At 45.9% G+C, this 25,878-nt stretch overlaps 3 protein-coding genes and 1 non-coding gene across 11 annotated transcripts; 1 reads left to right on the top strand and 3 right to left on the bottom strand.

Moving 5' to 3' along the window:
* Positions 1-36: 36 nt before the first annotated feature.
* Positions 37-11,341, bottom strand: PFDN2 (prefoldin subunit 2). Its single transcript, XM_006048492.3, has 4 exons — positions 11,204-11,341; positions 1,162-1,250; positions 937-1,060; positions 37-338 (listed from the first exon to the last, which is right to left on the bottom strand). Exons 1-4 carry the CDS (start codon positions 11,276-11,278, stop codon positions 162-164), a joined length of 465 nt encoding a protein of 154 aa, XP_006048554.1. The 5' UTR covers positions 11,279-11,341; the 3' UTR covers positions 37-161.
* On the bottom strand, positions 7,823-7,894 carry TRNAE-UUC. Its single transcript has one exon. It is a non-coding gene; the product is annotated as a tRNA-Glu (tRNA).
* On the top strand, positions 11,088-14,263 carry NIT1 (nitrilase 1). 4 transcript variants are annotated; one of them, XM_044944127.2, is made up of 7 exons: positions 11,088-11,115; positions 11,998-12,096; positions 12,364-12,618; positions 12,729-12,832; positions 13,040-13,173; positions 13,332-13,457; positions 13,724-14,263. In XM_044944127.2, the coding sequence occupies exons 3-7, from the start codon at positions 12,374-12,376 to the stop codon at positions 13,988-13,990; spliced, it is 876 nt and encodes a 291-aa protein (XP_044800062.1). In that variant the 5' UTR covers positions 11,088-11,115; positions 11,998-12,096; positions 12,364-12,373; the 3' UTR covers positions 13,991-14,263. The 4 variants fall into 4 exon arrangements, with proteins under 4 accessions (XP_044800062.1, XP_006048552.3, XP_006048550.3 ...); XM_006048490.4 differs by lacking the exon at positions 11,088-11,115 and adding an exon at positions 11,307-11,439; XM_006048488.4 differs by lacking the exon at positions 11,088-11,115 and adding an exon at positions 11,457-11,787.
* DEDD (death effector domain containing) lies at positions 14,152-25,131 on the bottom strand. 5 transcript variants are annotated; one of them, XM_025287499.3, is made up of 6 exons: positions 24,974-25,112; positions 23,203-23,235; positions 17,256-17,644; positions 16,948-17,055; positions 16,509-16,655; positions 14,152-15,746 (listed from the first exon to the last, which is right to left on the bottom strand). In XM_025287499.3, the coding sequence occupies exons 3-6, from the start codon at positions 17,578-17,580 to the stop codon at positions 15,370-15,372; spliced, it is 957 nt and encodes a 318-aa protein (XP_025143284.1). In that variant the 5' UTR covers positions 17,581-17,644; positions 23,203-23,235; positions 24,974-25,112; the 3' UTR covers positions 14,152-15,369. The 5 variants fall into 5 exon arrangements, with proteins under 5 accessions (XP_025143284.1, XP_025143285.1, XP_044800063.1 ...); XM_025287500.3 differs by lacking the exon at positions 24,974-25,112 and adding an exon at positions 24,814-24,922; XM_044944128.2 differs by lacking the exon at positions 24,974-25,112 and adding an exon at positions 23,739-24,350.
* Between the last annotated feature and the right edge of the window lie 747 nt (positions 25,132-25,878).

Here is a 25,878-nt window from a genome sequence, read left to right as displayed (position 1 = left end):
TACTCCTCATATTGCGTGAAAGGTTCAGGCTAGAGCTAAGCATTCTGACCAAAACATTTAATTAACAAAAAAATATTACAATAGCAGAGAAAATAATAATAACAATAAAGAGAAATTAGAAGTGGGAATCAGGGTAGAAAACAACGCGAAGGCTTTGGTTTCTAGGAGACCAACACGCCAGCTGAGCTGGCCTTAGACCCAGCGCCTTCTGAGTTTTCCTTGGCTGCTGGCTTCTCGTCTTCCCCCATGAGACGAATGTTGTGCTTTTCCCGGAATTCATTTAGTTCTTTTCCCTTTGCCTGAAGCTGTTGTGTCAGTGTCTCAATGATCTTCTGTATCTAGAGGGCAAGCGACAGGGATTATGTAAGGATTTCAGGACTCCCTTCCCCCATCTGTTATAGACAATGGTTGGGGGAAGTGAAGGACAGATGACACCTCTAACCTCATCTTTAACCAAATATTAATAGTAGAGCCCAGACACTAAAAGTATTCCTTTCTTTAAAACAATGGTTTAAAACTTTAGTATACATAAGAATCACCTTGGCTGATTCTTTTTAAAATGCTCTTCGTGGCTCCCAACCCCAGCAGTTTTGAATCAGTGGGTACAGGAGAGGGTCTGGGAAGCTGCATTTTAAATTAGTCCTCCAGGTGATCTGAATGCAGGTACCCATGGAGTACACTGTGAAAAACACCACTCTAACCACCTTCCTTCTCCCAACTCAGCCAGGTCACAGAACCCATGGTGAGAGGCACAGTCAGCAACTCCTTCGTCTAAGGAGTTAGACTGAGCATAACATAAAGAGCATAGGCCAGTAGGCTATTTATGCTGTCTTCAATGAGAGTCCCTACCCAAGCTTTCCTCCCCACATTCCCTAAAGCCCGAGCCTCCCCTTCCTTACTGTTGCTCAGAGCATCTATACGGGGATTCTTGCTCACCTGCTCCTTGTTGTTCTCCAGGGCAGGCAGCACCTCTTTGACGGTCCGCTCCACCAGCACCCCTCCAACCATGCGGTAGCACTTGCGGGTTTCATCGACCTCCTTCAGAGTATCAATCACTAGGCTGAGGTAGGAGGACAAAGCAGAGCCTGAGAATTCAGTCCCACTCTGCTGCAACCCTCGTACAAAGTGGCCCATCCAACTCTCCTACTCTTTGCTCCTCACCTATGCTCATTCAACTCCATCTCCAGCTCAGCTGCTTTGGATGCCAGGCCCCGCTGTTCCTGCCTAAGACGGTTGAAGCCAGCAATTACCTAAGAAGATGAGAAAGAGATAAGGTGAGAGAGGGGCAGTGGAAATGGTGGAGGGTCAACGTACAACCGACTCACTGGAAAAGACCCTGACACTAGGAAAGATTGAAGGCAAAAGGAGAAGAGGACGGCAGCAGATGAGATGGTCAGACAGCATCACCAACTCAACGAAAATTAATGTGAGCAAACTACAGGAGACAGAGAAGGAGGACAGAGAAGCCTGGCACTCTGGAGTCCATGGTGTCGCAAAGAGTTGGACATGACTTAGCCACTGAACAACAACAAACAACACAGCATGGCAGGCTTTACAAAGACGCAGTAGTAGGCACCTACCTGGCAAAAGGAGTAGAACACGGTCTGCAATTTGTAACTTAGGTCTGTCTGGAACTCCATTCAACCAACACTGAGTGCCAGCTAGGTGGCTAGACCACCTTACAACTTAGTCTGGTGAGGACTAGGCATTTGTTAGCCTCTTGATGAAAGTGAAAGAGGAGAGTGAAAAAGTTGGCTTAAAGCTCAACCTTCAGAACACGAAGATCATGGCATCTGGTCCCATCACTTCATGGGAAATAGATGGGGAAACAGTGGAAAGAGGATCAGACTTTATTTTTTTGGGCTCCAAAATCACTGCAGATGGTGATTGCAGCCAGGAAATTAAAAGATGCTTGCTCCTTGGAAGAAAACTTATGACCAACCTAGATAGCATATTCAAAAGCAGAGACATTACTTTGCCAACAAAGGCCCGTCTAGTCAAGGCTATGGTTTTTCCAGTGGTCATGTATGGATGTGAGAGTTGGACTGTGAAGAAAGATGAATGCCGAAGAATTGATGCTTTTGAACTGTGGTGTTGGAGAAGACTCTTGCGAGTCCCTTGGACTGCAAGGAGATCCAACCAGTCCATTCTGAAGGAGACCAGTCCTGGGTGTTCATTGGAAGAACAGATGCTGAGGCTGAAACTCCAATACTTTGGCCACCTCATGTGAAGAGCTGACTCTCTGGAAAAGACCCTGATGCTGGGGGGGATTGGGGGCAGGAGGAGAAGGGGACGACAGAGGATAAGATGGCTGGATGGCATCACCGACTCAATGCACATGAGTTTGGGTGAACTCCGGGAGTTGGTGATGGACAGGGAGGCCTGGAGTGCTGCGATTCATGGGGTCGCAAAGAGTCGGACACGACTGAGCGACTGAAACGAACTGAACTGAACTGAGGCATGTGTTATAAGAATGGGAAGTGGAGAGCTACTGGAACACCTACAGGGTAGCTTAAACTTGCAGGTAAAGGAAAAGCTTTGTAGTGAGTAATTCTTGTTTGGGTCTGCCCAGCATCCCTCTCGTTAGGGAACCGCCCCTTCTACTTCACTGGGGTTCTTGTGGGGCTACTAATTACAGGACCCTTGCTCCTTGACCACAGGGACAGTAACCTATTCTATACTAGAGTCTCTCTACAGGAGAGACAAACAGGTACAAAATGCAGCTGGAGCTCAGACACCTATGTGAGTATTCGGTCATCTCTGACATTTTGCTACCTTATGGACTGCAGCCCAGCAGGCTCTTATGTCTATAAGATTTTCCAGGCAAGAATACTGGAGTGGGTTGCCATTTCCTCCTCCAGGGAATCTTCCCGACCCAGGTATCGAACCACCATTTCCTGTGTCTCCTGCATTGCAGACAAATTCTTTACCATCTGAGCCACCAGGGAAGCCCCAACACTGACAGTTGTCCTGTAAAGATTATCCTCCATTCCTTTCCCGAAACCCCTGAAGCTGCCCTAGTTCTTGAACTCTGTGTGGCCTAAATGATTAATGTGTCTTTTCACTGTGTTCAATTCTGTGTTCACTGTGTTCAGTTCTACCACCAGCGTTCTAAAACAGTCCTTTAAAAAAAAATAAGTGGCCCAAAGCCCATATCTGCAGCCTGTAAATCCTAACTGATAAGAGGTTTCCTGAGAGAGAATGCCTTAACTGAAGCCTAAAGGATGAGAAATAGGGGGTGACAGTGGGGTGGGTAGTGGTGCAAAAGAAGCATAATAACATACTTAAAGGCCCAGAGAAGTGATTACGACCAGCTGCTTCTTCCCCAGAAACTGAGCAGAGGATTAAAACGGACTGAAAGTCAGGTCAGCTGGGTACTAATGCCACCACCAGCAACACATCTAGTATTGCGCTCTGATGACTGTATTTGGAAAGAAATATCAGATGAAAGGCAGAAGACTAGGTTTCAAGTTTTGTCTCTGTCACATATTGGTTCTATGACAAGACTTTTAACCCTATTCATTTAACCCTGGCTACAAGTGAGGATCAGGGGATCCGTTTTAAAGCATGAATAGTGGAACCTCAGAGCAGCTACCCAATCACTGGGAGTGAGGCTCTGGGCTTCAGTATTTCAGAGAAGATCTCCCATGAAATTCTGAGGTGCAGCCAGAACTGAAAACCACTGGGTTAATCTCTCTGAGCCTTAGTTTTCTTACCTGTGATATGCAGGTGATACCTACTTCACAGCACTGTTGTATCACATGAATGAATGAATGTGGAACAGTTTTGTAAGCAGTGAAGTACATTAATTACCATCATGACCTCTCTCCAAACGGAGTGTCCCTTGGACCCTCATGGTCCGCTGAGAGCAACAGGCCCACTCATTGAAACCATTACCAAATCTCTCACGGTCACTTCCATCATCTCCATTCTCATTGCATCGATGACTAAGCACCTCATCTTTACTAGGATCCCGTATTTCTAGCTCTCTGCAAGATGCATATACAGCTAATATGCTGTCCTGTACCACCTCTGCATCCCTTCTAAGGCCCAATAAATGAAGGAATAAATTTGACGAGGAACTTGTCATTCCAGCAGCTTGTTTCCCTTTCCCAACCATCATCCTTTCATCTCAATCTGCTTCATCCTCATTTCAGCAGATGCGTTGGAAATCTCACTCATCTACAAGCTGTTTTTCCTTCACTTTCATTACCTATAATCAAAACTATTCCATTTATAATTAGCATTTTCTCCACTGTCAACGTAACCTCAAAATACTTTCATCTAAGAAAATTTCACAAGTAAGCTAGATTCCAGATGCCCTCCTAGCATCTGAATGACATCCATTCTTCTGGATATATGTTGTATTTAACACACATTAATGAAATCAGTTTAAATGTCCAAAATTTCTGAGACCTGAAATTATTTTCTTTAGTATAATAATTAGTAGGAATCTACTTTTCAACCACCAGTTTAACACCACTAAAGGCAAAGAAATTTTTTAAAATTCCAACTTTTCTTCAAACATTCTTGCTGATTAACAATGCTATATTTCAACCCTACACTTAACAACCCTGTAATAAGCAGAGATGGCCAGGCCACTGTTGACTCCCTCAGCCCTATTAAATCATCTCACACATAAACACTCCTCCTGAAAAAGAATCCAATTAAAATACCAACTCTTTCCTTTTTTTGGCCGTGAGGTGTAGCAGGATCTTAGTTTCCTGATCAGGAATCGAACCCCCAACCCCTGTAATGCAAAGGCAGAGTGGAAACCACTGGTCACCAGGAAGTCCCTACTGTTCCTATTCTAAAGTGACTTCAAGCCTGACAGCTATACAGCAGAGCGCTCACATTCTCATAACTGGCATGTAGAAATAATTTTACAGAGGACATGATCATCTTTTTTTGTTTGTTAGTTCCCAGTTTTCTTCAGATATAATTGATAGGGGACTTCCCTGGCAAACCAGTGGTTAGGACTCAGCTTCCACTACAGGTGTCCTGGATTCGATCCCTGTTTGGGGAACTAAGCTCCCACAAGACGCACAATGCTCTCCAAAACAAAGATAACTGACACAGAGCATTGTGGAAGTGTAAGGTATATAACATTATGATTTTATATATATATTTGGAAACGTTAGCACAATAATATTAGTTAATATATCCATCACCTCACAGTTACTTCTGTGATGGGAACTTTTAAGATTTCTGCTCATAGCAACTTTCAAGTATACAACACATATTGTTAACCACAGCTGTCGTGGTATACATTAGATCCCCAGAACTAATTCATGTTGTAACTCCAATTTTGTTACCTTTTGAACCCCCCCCTCACTCATTCCCCCTCTTCCCGCTCCAAAGCACCAATCTACTCTGTTTCTATGAGTTCAATTTTTTTTTATTCCACATATAAATGAGATCATTAGGTACTTGTCTTTCTTTGACTTATTTTCACTGGACATAATACCTTCAGGGTTCATTAATTTTGTCACAAATAGCAGAATTTCCTTTTTTTACAGGTGAATAATATTCTCCTGTGTGTGTATATGTGTGTGTGTGACATTTTATGTATTTGTCTACAGGACATGGTATTCTAATTTTTAAGGGCTATATAGCACTTAAACTTTATTGATACTTTCTTTTAATACATAAACCATCTAACCATTCTTCTCTTGTTGGGACATTTAGGTTATTTCCAATTTTCCTGTAATAAATAGCACTGATTTTACATATCTGGACAAACAGTACAAAAACTTTACAGTCATGTCTCTTGAATCATACTCTCCTAAGACTGAGTCAAAAGGGTATTAACATTATTATAGTTTCTACTGTATGTTGCTATAAACTTCCCCAAGATGACCAGAAGACTCTACAGTGCTACCAGCAATATCCTGACTGGGCCTGACGGTAGCTCATACTACCTATGTTAATTTAGTAATTTTTAGAGCAGGAAGAGATCTTCATTCCAGAAGCCTTGGAATCATCCTCAATTCACTATCCACCCTCAATTAACTTCTAACTCATATCTATCTACTGAATACCTCAAATCCATCCACTATCATCTCCCACCTGTACTACGGAGCCTCCTAGGTGAGTTCCACACTTGACTCCTTCAATCCATTCCCCACACTTCAGCACAAGCAACCTTAAATTTAAATCTAACCATCCTATGCCTAAACCTTCCATTATTCCTACTGCTCATGGGATAAAACCCAAACCCCTGAAGACAGCAGAAAAAAAGTCCTACAGATCTGGTCCTTGCTGCCTCTTGCAGGCAGTCCTCCTCCCACCGCTCACACTCAGCACTATCAGGCCTCCTGCACTGCAGGCAGATTCGCTACTGTCTGAGCCACCAGGGAAGCCCATGGCCCAGCAGAACCACTTGCAATTCCCCTATCATTTACCTTCAGGCATTTGCAGAAAATCCACACCCTACCTGGTACACTTACCCAAACCTTTCTTGTCGCATTTTTCTCTGCCTAACTCTAATTCGTTCTTCACGTTTCAACATAGATTCTTCTAGGAAGCAGTTCTTGCCATCCCCTAGCCCCATATTAACTCCTTGTATGTACTCACATATAGTGTGACTGAAGTCACTCAGTGGTGTCTGACTCTTTGTGACCCCATGGACTGTACCCCACCAGGCTCCTCCATCCATGGAATTTTCTAGGCAAGAGTGCTGGAGTGGGTTGCCATTTCCTTCTCCAGGGGATCTTCCCGACCCAGGGATCGAACCCGGGTCTCCTGCATTGTGGGCAGACGCTTTACCATCTGAGCCACCAAGGAAGCCCACTCACATATAAGCATCTATCAATTTCTTACACTTTTTGATAGAAAACTTTTTCTATTTTCACATACTATGTTCTTTATTTTCCATTATACCGCCTACCTCTAAACTTTATTATCGTCTTTGAAAATTTAAAAATATGTAACTGTACCTTCTTTTAAAACCCCTGTATCTTTTATGGTCCTACAATAACCTGCCTTCCTTCCACCACAGTCTGCACAGGAAGGGAGCACTACTATGTGCCAGGTACTCTGCTGGACTCTTTATTTCATTTAATTCTAAAACAAACAACAAAAGCAACAAAACATTATAAGACATGTACCTTCATTATAAGACATTTTATCTTCTGTAAATACAGATCACGAAACCAAGGCTGGTGGAACGTGGGGGTGGATAAAATAACACAGTGGACGGCAGGACTGCTCCTTTCACCACAGTCTAACTCTAAGAATTCATTTTCTATTAATGTATTATCCCTGGCTTGTAACATAATAATCTCTTAATGAGTCAAACTATTTCCATTTATTTTTGTTTTCTTTCTTTTTTGTTTGATACCATATAGTTTTGATAAGTACGGGGAAAATCTATAATCATTATATTTATCACCCAAAGGTCTTATCTACATGATATTTACTCTTCCTGGGTTTAATGGAAGAATAAAAGAGGTAGAGAATTATGACTGGATGCATCTGGAAAAGCATTTTCTGGGCTGTCACTGCACTTAGTATCTTCTTTTTAGTTCAGTGCCCCCTTTCTGACTAACATGTGCTGTGTGCTTAGCTGCACAGTCACGTCTGACTCTGTGATTCCCTGGAATATATATAGCCTGCCAGGTGCCTCTGTCCATGGGGATTCTCCAGGCAAACATATTCAACTCTAAAAACTTTTCTGAGCTTATCAAATGATGATTCTCATCCTTTCTCTTCATCAAAGTTTTTAGGACGAGTCTATACTCACTGCCTCCACTTCCTCACCTCCTAATTCACTTTATTTATTTAAATGTTTGACCATGCCATGAGGCTTGTGGAATCTTAGTTCCCTGACCAGGGATCGAACCTGGGCCACAGCAGGGAAAGCACCAAGTCCTAACCACTGGACCATCAAAGAATTCCCAAGTTATGTCTTTTTGAATCTAAGTTTTTTCACCAAAAAATTGCAGGTGTCTATCTCGTACAATGTTGTGAGGATTCATTAATTACATCAAGGACTCAGGACATTATCCAACATACAACAGATTGTCAAGAAGCAGTACCTGCTATTATTATAACACAGCTCCACCTAAGTGTCCTACAGATACCTTAAACTGAGGTCATTCAAAGCTCAACTTTCTTTTACTCCTTTTTTTCCCCCGTTTTGGCAACTCAGACAGCATGTAGGACCCTAGTTCCCTGACCACGGCTCACACCCGCACGCAGCGCATTGGAAGCTCAGAGTCTTAACCACTGGACCACCAGGGAAGTTCTTTACTCCATTTTAAACTGCTCCTCTTCTTGTCTCCCCTCTTTCTGCTAATGACACAACTCTAGCCTGGTAGGAAACCCTGGTTTCATCTTTGAACACACCCTTACCCCATCAACTGCCAAATTTCTTACTTCTACCTCAGCAATTTTTCTTAGGCTTACTGACATTGATCATGCCAATTGAAGGCCTCATTACCTCTTGTCTGAGGTACTGCAACAGTCTTTTAGATTATCTCCCCATTTTTGGACTCTCCAAATCCATCCTATACTTTGTTGCTAATTTAATTCTTCTAGCACTTGGATGACACAGAAAAATATTCTTGATATAGTATTAAGCTTAAAAGCAGATTATGAAATAGCAAATAACTGTATTTAGAATACTACATAAAATTAAAGATGTAAATGTGTAAAATACACATGTACAAAAACATAAAAGAAGGGGAAAAACCTCTCAAACGATACATTTCAAAATGGTAAGAATAGTTATCTCTAGATAGTAGGGCCATGGGTAATTAATTTATCTTGTACTTTTTCTTGTGTTTTCTACAATGAATATATATTTTATGTAATAAGAAAAAAATCAATGGTATAACATATATCCGTCTGTGAGTCCCTCACTGCTTACATTAAAAAGTCCTGAATTCTTTGCCATGCAAAGACTCAGTATACTTTAAGGACTATACCTTTCTAACTTACAACTCATAATTTAGCTAAACAAAGTAGTCACTGCACTTCATGTCAATCTATGCTTTCTCTAGATCTCCTCTTACCCTATTCTCTATATTCTGTTTCTACTGCCATCTGTTCAAATTTATCCAATCCTTCAGGTTCAGCTCAAATATCTCTAGTAGGATCATGGTATAAGCAGGAAAAAATAGGTCTGTCTGATTCTCAAGTCCCTCAATTAAAAACTCTCCCAGTCTGAGTAAGTTAAAGCCTTTGAAACTCAAACATTCTGAGGACAACACTGCTACTTCAAATGGCAGTAATTAAGTAACAGAAGATAAAACAAGTCAAGTGCCCAGCACAACGTGCCACTTGCCTCCATCCTGTCTATATGGCTCAGACTTGAAGCAGTGATACATATTTTTTACACAGTGTTCTCTCTGGAACACAAACAAAGGTCAGAGAATGTTAAGCAAGGAACAGCCTCAGAACTCAATTACCACAATTCTTCAGTCTGTTCTGACAGCCTCTTTTTCTCTATCATCCCTTAAAACTGGTTTCACTCTGTTCTACTTCTTTCTTCACTTTCTGTACAAACCTTAGGTGATTTCACCCACAACCATAGCTTTATCTACCATTCATAAACGTATAATTCTCTGTATCTCCGACTCAGATTTCTTTCTGTAACCTGACATTATGAATCAAACTATCTACTAAATGTCTCTACCTGTATGTCCCACAAGAAACTCAAATTCAAACTTATTTTCTCCCCAAACCTGTTCATCTTCCTACATTCCCTAAGGCACCATCCAAGGCAGAAACCTGAAGGACATCCAAGATTCCTCTTTTGTCCCCTTTTCTCCACTTTCAAGTCTTGCAGTAATCCATTCCAAACTTTAAGTTCATCTGCATCCCAAACATAGCAGGAAGTTTACTGCCACAGTGTTTTTAAACACATTATTCCCTCTACCCAGAAAATCCTCCAGTTCCTTCTTTGCTTGACTAACTTCTCTCATCCTTTAGGACTGAGCTGAAAGATTATCTTTTTTACAAAACAAAATAATTAACATTTATTATGCACATCAGGTACTTTGGCCACCTGATGCGAAGAGCTGACTCATTTGAAAAGACCCTGATGCTGGGAAAGATTGAAGGCAGGAGGAGAAGGGGACGACAGAGAATGAGATGGCTGGATGGCATCACCGACTCAATGGACAGGAGTCTGAGTAAACTCCGGGAGTTGGTAATGGACAGGGAGGCCTGGCGTGCTGCAGTCCATGAGGTCGCAAAGAGTCACACGACTGAGCGACTGAACTGAACTGAAGCACACAGTAGTATATTTTGTTTTATATCACTGTGCAAAACACTTTGTATACGTTGTCTAAAAACTCTTCTCCCCTCCCCGAAAATTCCATAACACTTCATATCTCTCATACATACACTTCTGCCTCACATTAGCATTTTGTGTATGTCTTATTTTTCTCACCAGACTAAAAGCTCTTTGATTGCCGGAGTCAGTTTTAAAAATCTTTATGCAGAATACCTCTGCCTATAGTAACTGTTCAACAAATAACTGATAGACAAACCTATAATTAAAAGAGCTATTGTTTTAATTACGTTTTCCTATTTACACGGATTTCTTCCCACCCGTAACAAACACTAGCCCCACTATCAGCAAACCACGGTTCCTAGGCCACAAACGGCCTTCTGAGTAACTTGTCAAACGTTCTCCCGGTGCTAGGCACTGGGAGAAATGCATGCTCGAATTTTTAGTAAAGGATTTCTGGTGTCTAAATTCAATCTAGTAATGACTCTCAAAACAGTATCAAGCACTAGACTGTTCGAGTATGTGAGTCACGTGGCTCTGCAGTGACGACGATTTTCAGCGTGGCTTCAGGGTCAAGTAACAGACTACACGAGCCGTTCGTCGACTAATCCCCTAGGACTCGCCATGACCTGCCTCACCTAGCCATATCCTGTTCGAAGGTGCGGAGGAAAAGTGGGGAAAGTGGCCACCCATTTTTCCTCAGACCTGCGCATCCTCCCAGCCCCTGCTTCCCCCTCGCCTAGGCTCACCCAACCCTCCGAGGGGGCGTGGCTCTCACCTACCAATCCGCCTACTCTCTCCCCGGGGGCTCGGCTAGCTTCTCGAAGGACCCTCCTCTCTCTGGATGGCCACGCAAATGCGGGACTGGAGTAAAGGTCTGCACAGCCACAGGCTTCCCCCCCTCCTCTCACGACGACTCTGGACCCAGCCAGCTTGCCCTACTGCACGTTCCCTGGTCCTCACCTGCTCTGCGGACACCGCCCCCTTCCCCGTGCCGCTCCCGCTGCTCTTGCCGGCGCGACCGCCGTTCTCCGCCATCTTCACCGCCTGCTAGGCTTCCGGCCTTCGTGGCTCAGCCCCCCTGCCCTGCGTCACGTCCGGTCTCGGAGTTACCGCCCACTCGCCCCTGGCACCGGCACCTCCACCTCCAGGCCGCAGTTTTGTTCGGTTCCCGCGGATGATTTTGGCCATATCTTAATGTAGGACCTACTACCTATCCCGCCCACCCCGATGAATTCCACCTGTGGTGCTTTCACTTGTGCAGCAGAGACGCTGCCCCTGGGAGGCGCGGGAAAGAAAGGGTTAACTGGAGAGAGGGGCGCTGGTTGAGATCTGGGTGCCAGTGGCCCCCTGCCCACCACTGGGTGGTGAGAAACGAGGGAGGGTGAACTTCCCCTCAGAGATTCTGGTGGGGAAATATGCCTTGCGTCAATAAAACTGACTGTGCTGCACAATCAGGGAGAGAAGCTGGGAAGACCAAGAAGTATCTCGGAGATGGCTTTTGAACTGCGGAAATATTTGTCTGAGGAAAAAGGCTTTAATTTAATGTGAGATCAAAGGCCTTTCCTCCATCTTCCCACTTTATGATCTCTTCCGGTAGCCCATAATTACCTATGATAAAGAATGTTTTGACGATTTGGGAGGTTTTACAGGGAGGGTCCTGATTCAGCCTCACAGTATGAAGAGAGAAGTCAGGGGATCTTAGAAATTTATTGCTTGAGAGAAGGGTTGGTGTCCTGATTTCTCACTTTCTTCAGGCTGGGCTTCATCATCAGGCCTCCTCACCAACTCCTGTCCCTTCTTTCGTGTCCTGGACTCCGGATACCTCGATTTTCAGTACTTTGTGCTCCACCCAGGTAACCTGTTTTGCTGTGCTCAGTTGCCTGGCACATAATAGATACTCAGTAAATGTTTGTTAAATGTATGGATGGTGGGAAACACTGGGGCATCAACCATCCACAGAAATATTTGATTAGTGGGTCATTATGCCATGGGTCATTGTGCCCTTTATGAGTAAAACTAAAGGAAAGCCCAGCTTTCCTGTCTCCCTATTTTAGCCTCTTATCCTTAAACTTAGGTTTCCCCATGCTAGTCACTCTGAGGCTTGCCTATGCCATTTACAGACTCAGAACCATGGCCGCCTCATCCTCTTCCTGGGAACTGCCCCTGGTGGCTGTGTGCCAGGTAACATCGACCCCAGACAAGGAGCAGAACTTTAAAACATGTGCTGAGCTGATTCGGGAGGCTGCCAGACTGGGCGCTTGCCTGGCTTTCCTGCCTGAGGCATTTGACTTCATTGCACGGAACCCTGAAGAGACACGCCGCCTGTCTGAGCCACTGAGTGGGAACCTTTTGGAAGAATATACCCAGCTTGCCAGGTATCAAGGAAAGGGGGAGGGAGAGGTAGTTTCTTTTTGAGTAATGTCCTAGGATTGCCAGATATGAGGGTAGAACTTGAGAAGAGTTGTCAGTGTCCCCTCCCCCTCAGGGAATGTGGACTCTGGCTGTCCTTGGGTGGTTTCCATGAGCGTGGCCAGGACTGGGAGCAGACTCAGAAAATCTACAACTGTCATGTGATTCTGAACAACATGGGTGAGACTCTTTAGCCTGCCTCCTCAGGCAATTATACCTAAGATTCTCCAGAATTCTGTTTTCTCAACTGTTTCCTTGGCCAGGGGTTTTTGGGGGTATTTGTACTTCTGTTCCTAGTCTATAAGCTATCTCCTCTTTGGGAGGAGAGGATCTAAGCTGGCTTTCTAGGGCACCAGCACTATGTATTTTTTTTCCCTCTTACTCTAGGGTCAGTAGTGGCCACCTACAGGAAGACGCATCTGTGTGACGTAGAGATTCCAGGACAGGGGCCTATGCGTGAAAGCAACTCTACCATACCTGGGCCCAGTCTTGAGTCTCCTATCAGCACACCAGCAGGCAAGGTGGGCACTGTGAAAGGAGGGGAACAAGAGGAAAGGGAACACGAATCCTTGAAAGCGGTGGTAGAGGACAGAAAGCCCTAAGGAGTGGGGTAGCAGGGTCATGACCAAATGCTGTGACATAAGGGCAGGGGGGCTAAATAGGCTGGTTTTCATTCCAGATTGGTCTAGCTATCTGCTATGACATGCGGTTCCCTGAACTTTCTCTGGCATTGGTTCAGGCTGGAGCAGAAATACTTACCTACCCTTCGGCTTTTGGATCTGTTACAGGCCCAGCCCATTGGGAGGTAAGAGAATACTTCTTTGGAACATAAGGGCCTTTCTTACTTCATTCTCCTTCCTTGGTTCTACCAGTTAAAAGATTTTCTTTCTCCTTCCCAACTAGTGGGAAAATTCACTTCCCCAGATTGTTGCCTCTCAGAGTAGTAAATCATTCACAGGCAATTATCAGGATGGTCACAATGGGTAGATTGGGCTGTAATGTCCATGGCTTATCACTTCCCTACCAGCTGCTACATGCACTTAAGTGAACAGCTATCTCCTCCATCCCTAGGTGTTGTTGCGGGCCCGTGCCATTGAAACCCAGTGCTACGTAGTGGCGGCAGCACAGTGTGGCCGCCACCATGAGAAGAGAGCCAGTTATGGCCACAGCATGGTGGTAGATCCCTGGGGAACGGTGGTGGCCCGCTGCTCTGAAGGACCAGGCCTTTGCCTTGCCCGAATTGACCTCAACTATCTGCAACAGTTGCGCAAACAACTGCCTGTGTTCCAACACCGCAGGCCTGACCTCTACGGCAATCTGGGTCACCCACTGTCTTAAGACTTTTGACTTCTGTCCACTGAGACCTCCATTGTGAGCTGGTGGTGTTGTGACTTGTAGGCAGGACCCAGGCGCAGCTTCCCTCATTTGGAGAACCTTGTCTCTTGATGGAACACAGGCTCAGCTTCTTGGAAAAGAAGAAACTTTCACCTGAGCTCAGATTTCAGTTTCAGAAAGGTGGAATTTAATATAGTCACTGTTTATTTCATGAAAACTGAAGTTACGCTGAGGGCTGAGCAGCACTGGCATTGAAAAAAAAAAAATCATCATAAAGTCTGTGTCTGAATATCTCTTTTGGGAGCTGAAAGGGGAGGTGGTATTGTACCAGCTGGACTAGGCTCCAGTTCTAGGCCTCCTGGCTTATTCAACATGCCTCCCTACCTAAAGAAAAGTGCAACACTCAGTGCATGTCCCAGCCCCACGTTCCCAAGCTTGGGAGTGGGAGTGAGGGTAGAGGATGGGGAAAGACAAGGAAGAAAGGCATTGCTACCGCATCACTTCACTCTCACCTGTGATGCCCTTTGCCCAAGCCAGAAGAAAGCAAAAGGGGAAAGGGCTGCAGGGTACATTATTTATTTTCACTTGAACATGGAAAGAAAGTGTCACACTCCCCCTTCCCCTTTTCAGGGGGAGTGTATTTTAACCAGCAACCGCTTCTCCATCCACCCTGTGTGTGTGTGTGTGTGTGTGTGTGTCTGCACACACCACAGTTGGGACTGACTAGGCTGACCTAGTCCTCTTACCTATTATTCCTTTGAAGAGAGTTTGACAGAGAGGGAAAAGGAAGGAGCCACACCAGGCAGAGGTTTCAAGCCATGGAATGGAGAAAACGAGGCAGAGAGGAGCAGCACCAGAGGCCAGGAGAGAGTGGAAAGGGCCACAGCTTTTTTAAAAATTCTATAATTTGGGAAAGGGTGGTGATTAATTTCCAAAATACACTTCAGAGTCCCACCTACCACACAGCTCCCTACTGACAGCCCTTTGGTTTTTCAGACAAAGTTTAAGAGCCCTCATAAAGCCAGAAGTACTGATAACCCCTCAATGCACCCAAAAGCAGTGATCACTTCAATCCCTTACAAAGACTATGACCTATAGACTTTGCTTCTCCCTACACATGTCTTACGGCTCAGTGGCAAGGTGACTGTAGAGACACACATGAGGGGGTAAGTGGAAAAGGGGAACAAAGGGAAGCCAGGCACATGGGTGCAGGGAGGGGTGGGGGGCACCACTTCCATTTTTCTTTTGTCTTTTCCTTTAAAAAAAAAAAAAAAGGCAGGGGTGTGATTGGTTGGAAGGGTAGAGAACAAACCCCAGAACAGTATGTAAGCTCCAGAGGTGGGCGGTGAGAAGTCCCCAGAGAAGTGAGAAGGGGAAAAAGGTCAGGGCAATGCTTGCAGCATCAAGTTCCTCAGGAGTTTCTGTCGGCCCAGCTCATAGTCCTCCTCGTCCACATTCACCAGCAGCTTGATGGCTTCGTGGCCCACAGCCTGCTTGAGGGAGTCTGTGATAAAGACACCTTTAAGTGCCTCTAGTAACGAGCCATTGATGTAGTCGCGCCAGAATGCATCGAGGTAGGTGAGCTCAGAGAACTTGATGTCACAGATGATGGAGCCCAGGTCCCGGGACTTGAGGATGGTGTTGGCCTGGTTAAAGCGCTCAAACTGGCGCTCAAGTGGGTCCTGCTTGTTAGAAAAGACGTTGCCCTGCAGAGCAGTCTCATGCTGGCAGTATTCAGCCCGAACCCGCAGTCTGATGTCTGTGGGGAAAAGAAGACACACAGAAGAGATTGCAGTGAGAGCTGAGTCTACACCCAAGTTTTGAAAAGCTGAAAAGAACAGCAGAGTAGCACAGTTGGGAACAACACCTGACAGCTTCTCTACCTCTTCCCAGGACTAGTTCTTTTCTATGAAGCTCTGAAATCCTTGCCTCAATTCAAGAGGTTCCCTTAAATGGGATATGCCCAGGTCAGATTATTTCCATCACTCACAAGTAGCACCTTGATTCTAAGAGATATTTTCCTAATTAACAGAAGTTCACTTTAATATTCTATCATGACTTGAGTCATACTACAATAAGGATGTCATAACAGCATCCCTTTCATCTAGTTATTACTTAGAAAGAGTTGACATGTACTCTGCCACAAAGACAGAGTTCTCCACCCAGAGACTGTAACATTCAACCTCACTGTGCAACCGCAGTCAAAGTGAGCCTCGCTCTAAATAGCCTAAGCTGCCTAGTGTTCCGAGGCTTCCCAGGTGGCGCTGGGGGGAAAGAACCCACCTGCCACTGCAGGAGACGTTAAGAGACAGGGATTGGGAAGATCCCCTGGAGAAGGAAATGGCAACCCTCCAGGATTCTTGCCTGGAGAATCCCATGGACAGAGGAGCTTGGTGGGCTACAGTCCAGTGGGGTTGCAAAGAGTCAGACACGACTATAAGCAACTCAGCATGCCCAGTATTCCAGCAGTTCTATTTCCCCTCCAGTCTACTGTGCCTCTAGAACCCTTGAACTTCCTCACCGCATGTCTGCTTCTCCTTGGGATCTGGTGTCACTGACTTCCGACGTTTCCGCTGGCTCCCAAGTGTGGCTCTCCCTCGAGCTGGCCGCTTGCTACACATCTGAGGGCCCGAAGCAGGGCAGCACACCACAGGATAGTGGGGAGGCACTGACCAGAGGGAAACAGGGAGACACAGCAGGGGAAAAGCAGAAACGGAGACAATTCACTTGGAATGTGGAGGATCATTCAGACTCAGCACTACAGCAGTATCAATAATGGGACTTGAAAGGCAGACACAATATGGGAACCATTATAGGACCTAGATGAAGCATTAACACCTCATCTGATTTTGGAGGAGGAGCAGACGTGGGAGGACAGTGTCCTTTCATTTAGGCTGGAAAAAGATGGGTCCAGCGTCTTCTTTCTTGATTATGGAAATAAGGGAGAGTTAATATCTCACCTGTTTTAGGGGGGTGGGGAGGCCTCGGTTCTGGGTCGCTGAGGGCTCTGGGTGTCACATAGCGAACTGATGTCTCCTCCAGGTATTTGTCTACAAGATCAGGGCACACTGTAGGGGGAGAGGGACTCACTCAGGAGAAGATACACCCTTCCCTTCTCCTAGTCCAATCCTCCAAGGCACCTCGAAACGTCCTTCTCAGGACTCCCCAGAGTCAATGCCTCCTTCTGCCTGGACGCCTATGCTGCTGACTCCAGGCCGCCCACAGCTCTCCCCTGATCCCAGGGTCCCAGCCCCAAGTGCACCCTCACCAGCCCGTCTCCGCTTGAGAGTGACGTAGGGCAGCAGGTCATGGCGAGTGATGATGCGCAGCAGCTGCAGCACCTGGCGGAAGTTACTCTCATCACAGCGGCCCTGGCGCTCCAGCGCCAGTAAGAAGTCACGTCCATTTCGGATGAGGCCACGCTCGTGGTCATCAATGACGTCAACAAAGAGGAAGGAAAGAACACGCACGTCTCTGTGTGTCAGGTGGGTGCCCACGATGTCAAACATGCGGTGCAGGCTGTACAGCCCGTGCTCCTGCTCACCGTGCTCTTCGGGCCACACCTGGCTTGCCCTCCGCTTTAGGCCCTCCATGCTGGGGGCTCAGGTACACAGTGCTTTCCAGAATCCCTGCTCAGCAGCTGTAATCCCCACTGTACTGTAAGGACAAGGAAAGAACCTGTGAACCACTCAATGTTAGGAACTAGTCTTAGCCGATCCTATATTCTCAGAGCCTAACACAATGCCTGGCACTGTGTAGTGCTTAATAAGCATTTATTAACTTTTACAAAGTTGTTGATTTTTTTTGGCTCACTGTGCAGCATGCAGGATCTTACGTCCCTTGATCAGGGATCGAACTCACATCCCTTGCATTGGAAGCATGGACCCTTAACCACTGGACTGCCAGGGAAGTGCCTGTAAAATATTTATTAAAAAATAAAGCATACAGCTCTCTATATTCAGCAGATAGTGCCCTAAGTTCACATCTTACCAGAGAAAGATAGTCACATCTGCTAAGGAAGACTCACTAATTTGCAAGTTTAGTGTTACATATTCAGCAGACATTGTTGCGATTGTTCCTCTGGCCTCCAAAATACTGTTTTTGGTTCTGTGTGCTCTCCCTGACAGTGCCCCCAATCAATTCATTCCTTAAATGAAAGCAAAATGAAGAGAAGTAGAAAATTCACTCTAAATTCTAACACAGAAGCTGCATCAGATAAACTTAGGGGCTGACAGCAAGGAAACTGAAAGTCTGAACTAGTTTTAATTCTGCCCATATTGTTAACAAACTGTAGCTACGTGACCTTAAGTAAGTCACTTAACTTGAAAGCCTCAGTGTCCCCATCTACAAAACAAGGAGGAAAGAAACTACTCCTCAGAGTTATTAAGAATCCAGTGAGAATATGCACATAAAATCACCGTAAAACTTTTCTAACTGGTTAGGAGATTTCAAAGAGACAAGCATCCTTGGCCTCTGCAAACCAGACTCATCCCTTCACAGACCTATCCTCATTTCTCCTACAATCAAACCAAGTCCAGGAGAATAATAACTGCTGAGAAAGTTAATCAAATATGCACCAAAACTCATGAATTTAAATCAACAAACATCACTACGCTCCTACACTGAGCATTCGTGGAATTCTCCTATGCCACCTGTACTCTCCTGATGGTCACACACCATTTGGATCTATGCCACTTTCTAACCTTTCCTCATGGTTGTTTACCAATCCCCCTTCAATGACCAAGCACAGTCCTACATTTATTATGTATTTTGGCATTTGATTCACACATTTCCTCCATCATTGTGGGTAATGTCAGTGACCCAGCTAAAAACCAACCCTCAAGTCAAACAGCTTTCATCTCTAGCCACTCATATTTACTGCCCTACCAAATACCACCCAATACTACTACACCCTCTGACCACAACCTCCAATCACCCAAACAATTATAAATTCCTGTTGATACTACTTTCTATTAAATTTGCCTCACCTTTCCACCCCCTATTACCACCATGCTGGTTCAGGTCCCAATAATCTCTCACCTGGATTACTGCAGAAGCCTCTTTTAGGGCTCTCCTTACAACCAATCTTAATCTGTCTAAATCCATCCCCTACATCCAGCTGGATTATCTAAAATGCACAACTGACCACAGCACTTTTCATCTTAACACCTCTCCACAATGCTCTCCTTGAGTTTCCCAGGTGGTGCTAATGGTAAAGAACCCACCTGCCAATGCAGGAGACATAAGAGATGTGGGTTTGCTCTCTGGATCAGTAAGATCCCCTGGAGGAGGACGTGGCAGCCCACTCCAGTATTCTTGCCTGGAGAATCCCATGGACAGAGGAGCCTGGTGGGCTACAGTCCACAGAGTTACAAAGAGTCAGACATGACTGAAGTGAATTCACACGCACAATCCTCTCCTTACCAATAAGAACACTCCAGATTCCTTACCCAACACACCAAACCATCCAAGATCAGGTCTTTGTCACTTTTTATTTCTCTAACGTTAATCATTTGTCTATAGTTCACATATATCACACAACTCATTTCTCCATAACTATCTTTAGACTATTCTCTTTGCCTGAATGGCCCTTCCCTTCTTTTCCATATGCCCCATTACACCTTTTTTCAGATGGCTAACTCCTACTCATCCTTTAAGAATCAGTTCAGGGACTTCCCTGGTGGTCCCATGGTTAAGAATCTGACTTCCAAAGCTGGGGACACAGGTTCAATCCCTGATGGAGAACTAAGATCCTACATGCCACAGGGCAACTAAGCCCATGCGCCACAAGAGACAATCCTGTGTGCCTCAGCTAATACCCCACGCAGCCAAAAATGAAATAAATAAATACTAAAAAAAATACTAATAAATACTAAAAAAAAAAAAAATCAGTCCAGATGCCATCTTCAAATTCATTCTCTACAGTCCATGCTGGGGTTAAGTAGGCCTCTTCCGTGCTCCTATGGAACACTGTACATATATTTCCCTTAAACCATTTATCAGAGGGTACTAAAATAACCTGTACGCCTATCATATCTTAAGCAACTCAAGTAGAGGGACTAGGTCACATTCATCTTTATAGCTACAGCGCCGAGCAATGGACGGGGCTTGGCATATACTAGGAGCAACCTGCTGTTGAACTGAACTGAACCTCCAAGAGATCTCCACAAGCAATACCAGTTAAGAATAAACTCACGTAAGTCCAAGAGTAAGAGGACCCCATTAAAAGTACATGCAGCTCAGGTAACATGCATATTCTCTAGCGTTCCCCATACTGTAAAACTACCACTACCATAGCAACCTACTCAACAATAATACAGGCTGTTCTGTCCATTTTATACTCCAAGAAACTGAGGCTATGTTAAAAGGGAGAATAAAATGATAAACTACTTCAGAAGAGTCAAGCAACTGTGGACTCAGAAAACTGAAGAGCAAGTAGGACCTGGTCTTCTCTTAATCCTGAGACGAATGCACAGAGAGACTCACACCCTTAAGAAAACGGGAGGTCCAACCTGGAATTACCTAGTCCTGTGACATGGGTTCAGAATGTGGACAGGAAACACAGCCCATATCTAGTTATGAGAACCAGACATCCCACCCAAAGCATGGGAAACAACTGGGAATACAGCTACTCAACTGCTGACTGGGTTTCCTCGTTTCTTCCTCTCTTGTTTCCCCTGCTACAGTCACTGGCTACAAATAGAGGGGCCTGAAGGAAAACAACTTCTTGCTCATAGCAGAAGGCTCACATGAGAAAACTGAGCCTCCTTAGAGCCCCTACAACTTCGCCTTGTTCCTATCCCACCTGTTCCCCTTGGCCAGCTGTCTATTCTGTGGATCCCAGAAAAAAACAGATGGGCAGGTTTCACATTCAACCAATCAGAAAAGTAGGCTGCTCCAGAGTTCCCTAGTGCAAAGTGTCCTGACTATAAACCCCAGGAAATTAGGAAGTATTGTCCCCACATACCTGGTCACTGGAAAATGAAGCAGAATACAGGAAAGCACTGTGGTCCTAACTATATATCAATGGATGCAATTCTACAATAGGCCTCAATTCTGAGGGTTACCTCCCTAGATCTGAGGGGGAAACAGCCACTGTTAAGTCGTAGATCCTAGGCTGGATCAAAGTGACAGGACTTATCAGAGCTTCTAGGTCAGTGGTTCTCAATCAAGGTAATTTTGCCCACCAGGGGACATTCAGCAATGTCTAGAGACTTTTTAGATTGTCATGACTGGGGAGTGGGAAGTGAGGGTGGTAATGGGGGGCGCTGCTGGCATGCAATGAGTAAATGCAATGGATAATGCCAGACATCCTATAAAGCACAGGACGGCCTCTTACAACAAAGAATTATCTGATCCAAAATATCAATAATGCTAAAGATGAGAAATCCTATTCTAGATGGAGCATGATGAAGGGTCAAAAGAAGAGATAGCACTGTCACTTGCCATCTTCTATCCGGGGAAGGAAGTCATCTGGTCCCTTCAACCAAAACCCAGCAAACAATATTCCAGAAGAAGAGCCAGTCAGACAAAGACTCATTTAACTTAACTAAGGAGTTGCATCCTGCTCCAGCTTTGGCTTCTCTATCACCTGCTGCTGCCATTTAGGTGAACAGCAGGGACAGGGCTATACTCCCTTCCACCCCATCCCAGGAGGTATAATCTGACCTAATTCAATCTAAATTGCTGTGAAGATTAGAGAAATGCCATCCTCTGCAAGACAGAAAGGACCCTGCACTGAAACCTTGCAACCATCTTTAAAGTCCCAAAATGAGACCAAGAGCAGACCCTTCCTTGTTAGGCTGCTGAGCAGACTTACAGCACTTATGCAATAAAGCAAAATGTACAAGAGGGAGAAGTTTCCCAAGGCCATGCTTGTCCTTGGGAGAAATGTCAGGAGGCTGACATGCAGGCTAATAGGCAGCCCTCCCCACTTAATTATCATCTGTGATGGCAAGTTCACTCACTCAGCAATCCACATGCGGGTTCCAAGAATCTAACTTCAGCACTCAAAGAACGTGGCCAACTTCCTCTTAAACCAAAATATATTCAGCTTACTGTGGCAGTGAATCGAGGGAACTACCCAGAAATTATACAGAGATTCTAGATGAAAGGTATCAGAGCAGTGAGGAGAATGAACATCCTCCAAATAGAAGATGAGAAAGAACTTCAGAATCTTGGTGCCTGAAATATTGCCAGACACCAAGAGACTTCAGTAAACAAGAGTCCTGATCCTGGAGGCTGGTTTGGGTCTATCTGAGAGCCTAACATCTAGATCACCCCTAAGGGGTTCCCGAGACTAGTCCTTTATTCTGATGAATTGCTGCATTTCCGGGCACTGTAGGAGTTTTTGTTTGTTTTCTTTAGGTAGGCACAAGCCAGCCAAGGGCCAACAGTCTCTATGTATCTACAGGCCTTCCTCTTGATTAATTGTTGTCTGTTAGGTTTCTACTCCCAAGCAAAGTCTAGTTTCATTCCAACCAGGAATGAGATCTGTATTTTTTGAGGTATTTTATTTTCTCAGAAGCCCTTAGAAGTCATGTGGAAGAAATTAAAGAGAGTGATGTCTTAAAATGAAAACAACAGTAGTTTCATCCCAACAGAACTGGAGGTGTCTGACTCTCTCACAAGCCCTTTGGAGAGAGAAAACCTGAGAAAGGGTGATGTCTTAAAACTTGAAATATAAAGGATATGGAAAAACCTTAAAAATGACTAAGACTACATAAAGAAAGGGCTTTCTTGCTGGTAGGACCCAGAAAATGTAACCAAATATCTGGAAGTCAGAATTACAAAGTATGTTTTCAAAATGAAACTTCCAAAACAACTAGGAGAAAGAGTAAGCTGGAAGAAAAGCCTGCCCGCAGCGGCCCGCAGCAGGTGTCTCAGCAACCCTCCAAGGCAACCTTTGGGAGACACTGTGCTAGAGTACAAAATTCCACATGTTTACAAATGTTTCTCTCAGAGCTGACCAAGACGACTAGACAGTAACAAAACAGGACTGGAGGCTGGTCCTAAGACACCTAATTTCTGTTCTCTTTTCCCTCCTATCAGTTTCCAGCGACCTAAAGAGACGACTGTAACAAATCTTATGTACTTGGTTGGGTGAGTGAAAACCCATTTTCCCTGTCATCTACTCTATTACTGCACTCAACCCTCAATATGTCATTTCCATTCCCTTTCATTGTTTGAAAACAAACAAAAAGTTCCAGACTTACCTCTGCAGGAAACTTAATTTCCCAGGTCTCTTCCTAACACAAGGTTCAAAGCCAGCAGCAAAACAAAAACAAATAAGGGGGGAAAGTGTCAATTTTCAAGCTTTACTTTGACACCTCAAAGGCCCAAAGAGTCAATCTCGGCTGCAAAAATATACAGACAAGCCTAAAGCTATTTCAATTGTAATGATACACTCTAAGCTAAATGGGAGAACTCACTTCCAACAAAGTCCCCAGGCTTCCCTAACCTTCTATTACCCAATTCACTAAACAATACCAACTCTGAGAATGTCCAGTCTCAGTGGTTTACGCAAAAAAGTCCCAAATTTAACAACTTGCGGGGGGAAACCACTTATCCTGACACCTCACTCCTCACTCTCTTGTGAGGCCCACCTACTTTGTTACACTATCAAGACTGACTTCATCTTTAGATGAACCAGGAGTAAAGTGGTTACAGCGAAAGGCGGCACCTTCTTTTCATCACTTCACTTGAGAGACCGCAACTATCCTCCAAATTCTGTCTTCACTCTTTCCCTTACCTAGTACACAGTGAGAACGAAAAATCCACTGGGGCAGGATCCACGCAAACATCTACATTTCACCGGGAACATTTTTTTATACACGGGTACTGACCCTCCCTCCTAGCACTAAACAGCAAAATAAAGAGTCTGGAAACTAAAGCGCTCATTTAATTAGCACGGCTGCCCAGATGCCATCCTGCGTTTTCTGATCCCTTTCTCAGACTTCAGAGCCTTCACTTCAGCATACAGAGGTCCAACACGGCATGCATGTTTCCCCATTCCGACATTGATAATTAGTTAAAACTAGGAAAGTCCTTTACTCCTTCCACACAACAGCGATATCAGGGTCCGCCTTTCCCCTTCTTTTCGTAACCAGGAAAAACAAGGGTGCTTTGGGAAATCCAGCTGAACCTTCATCCAACCCCAGTTCTCTAAACCCACAAGACCATTCCCTTCTGCCCGTTCCACCCTAGGAAAAGCTAAAAGGCCTGGCAATTAGAATTGGCTGCAACTGATGCTGCTTAACTCTGCTCTCTCTTCCTTTCCACAGGGGAAAGGGAAACCCCTGAACCTCTATCATTCGTGCAGCTCCACTGTCCTATCTCCCATCCCATTCCCCTTCCTCCCAAACTTTCCTCTTAGTCTCTCACTTTCTCCATTACCTCGTTACACCGACACGCTCTCCAGTCCCCAAACCTCCGTTTTCTCCTTTTCCACCCAAATTCTCCCCTAGGCCCTTCCCCCTCCCACCTCCAATTTAACACCTTCAGAACCTCCCCCCAGACGTCTCAAACCCAATCTTCACCTCTCACCTCCCCACTACAGCCCTTACGTGAGTCCAGCTCTTCTCCCCACCACTTGCCACAAGCCCCCTTCTCCTTCACACCCTCAGCCCCTCCCTCCCGCTCCTGCCCCCTTGGCCCGGCGGGCTCGCAGCCCCACTCCCCACCTCGGCCTCTCTAACACCCCCAGCCCGGCCCAACCTCGGCCCTTGTTTACGCCCCTCCCCTGCCCCACTCCTCCGCCTCGACCCTGCCTTCCCGCACAGTTGCCACCTCCCCCGCACGCCCCCTCGGCCGCTCCCCTCCCCCACCTCGCAGCGTCCCGTCACCTCCCTCTCCTGAGGTTCTCAAGCTGGACGTCGCCACCGCCTCCCCCTCCACTTTCCTTCCCCGAGCCCTTCGCGGCCCCGCCCGGCCCCGCCCCGTCCCGCTCGACTCCCCCTCCCCACTCCGGCCGCCCTGCCGCCTCACTCTCGGCTCAGGTTCGGCGCCGCCATGTTGGATCCATCCGCGCCGCGCTCCCGGGCCTGTCTCACGGCGCCGCATCCGGGCTCCAGCCGCCGCCGCCGCCGCCGCCACCGCGGGCGTGGGGGAGGGGAGAGGCGGGCGGGGGTGGCTGCATCCTGAACACCGCCTCCCGGAACCTGGCCGGTTAGTGGCGGCTTCGAGACCATAGTGAGGCATGAGCCGGAGTAGCCATGCTAGGTGAGGGCAGCCTGGCAGCGGCATTAAACAGGGAGTGGATAGCTTCACTTTGGTCCCGGAGACTAGAGATTGGCAGCCATCTTGCTTTGGGGCAAGCTGGCAACGCACGTTTTTCTTCTCTACGGCTTTAGTGCGGTAGTAAGGCCTGTGAGAGGTTGCACTCTCTAGTGTGGAAACGTTGGTGGGACCCGAGCTGGCTGGTGTCGACCTCAAGATCCACTGACAGACTGCGACTAGCAGCCATGACGCAGAAGGGCGGAATATTACGAGGGTCCGATTGCCCTACGAACTTGGGGGAAGGTTCACGGTCTGGGTTTGACCTTTGCCCTGAGCTTCCTGATAACCCGGACGTTCCGTAAACTTGGGTCCGGAACAGAAATCACTGGTCAGTTGCCCTCTCGGATTTCACTCTTTGAGCATTTGCTTTTTGAGCACTCGCTTCCTGAAGGAAGTGTCACCTGAGCTGAATCCTGGACTGTTGGGAATTGGGGGTGGGAGACTGGGTACCTTCTGGAGCTGCCAGCAGTATGGTATGGCTAAAGAGGGGTAAATAGATGAGTTCTGTGAGGTTGGGAGGGGCCAGTTTACGCAAGGCCACGTAAATTATTTTCCTAAGGATAATGAATAGGTTTTAAAGAGTCTTAGCAGAGGTGTAAACAAATACATTTGCA

This window comes from Bubalus bubalis, chromosome 6 (genome assembly GCF_019923935.1).
Source record: "Bubalus bubalis isolate 160015118507 breed Murrah chromosome 6, NDDB_SH_1, whole genome shotgun sequence".
NCBI lineage: Eukaryota > Metazoa > Chordata > Mammalia > Artiodactyla > Bovidae > Bubalus > Bubalus bubalis.
This window is presented reverse-complemented; position numbering and strand designations above follow the sequence as displayed.

Excerpts from the sequence above, each read along its gene's own strand:
- NIT1 (XM_006048488.4), top strand. The coding sequence starts at position 11,735 with ATGGCTTTTGAACTGCGGAAATATTTGTCTGAGGAAAAAGGCTTTAAT. Across the intron at positions 12,097-12,363 it reads GTACTTTGTGCTCCACCCAG|ACTCAGAACCATGGCCGCCT; the intron begins GTAACCTGTTTT and ends TGCCATTTACAG. Across the intron at positions 12,619-12,728 it reads GAATATACCCAGCTTGCCAG|GGAATGTGGACTCTGGCTGT; the intron begins GTATCAAGGAAA and ends CCTCCCCCTCAG.
- DEDD (XM_006048491.4), bottom strand. The coding sequence starts at position 17,580 with ATGGAGGGCCTAAAGCGGAGGGCAAGCCAGGTGTGGCCCGAAGAGCAC. Across the intron at positions 17,056-17,255 it reads TCTCAAGCGGAGACGGGCTG|TGTGCCCTGATCTTGTAGAC; the intron begins GTGAGGGTGCAC and ends CTCCCCCTACAG. Across the intron at positions 16,656-16,947 it reads TCCCCACCCCCCTAAAACAG|TGCCTCCCCACTATCCTGTG; the intron begins GTGAGATATTAA and ends CCCTCTGGTCAG.
- PFDN2 (XM_006048492.3), bottom strand. The coding sequence starts at position 11,278 with ATGGCGGAGAACGGCGGTCGCGCCGGCAAGAGCAGCGGGAGCGGCACG. Across the intron at positions 1,251-11,203 it reads GGGCGGTGTCCGCAGAGCAG|GTAATTGCTGGCTTCAACCG; the intron begins GTGAGGACCAGG and ends TCATCTTCTTAG. Across the intron at positions 1,061-1,161 it reads ATGGAGTTGAATGAGCATAG|CCTAGTGATTGATACTCTGA; the intron begins GTGAGGAGCAAA and ends CTCCTACCTCAG.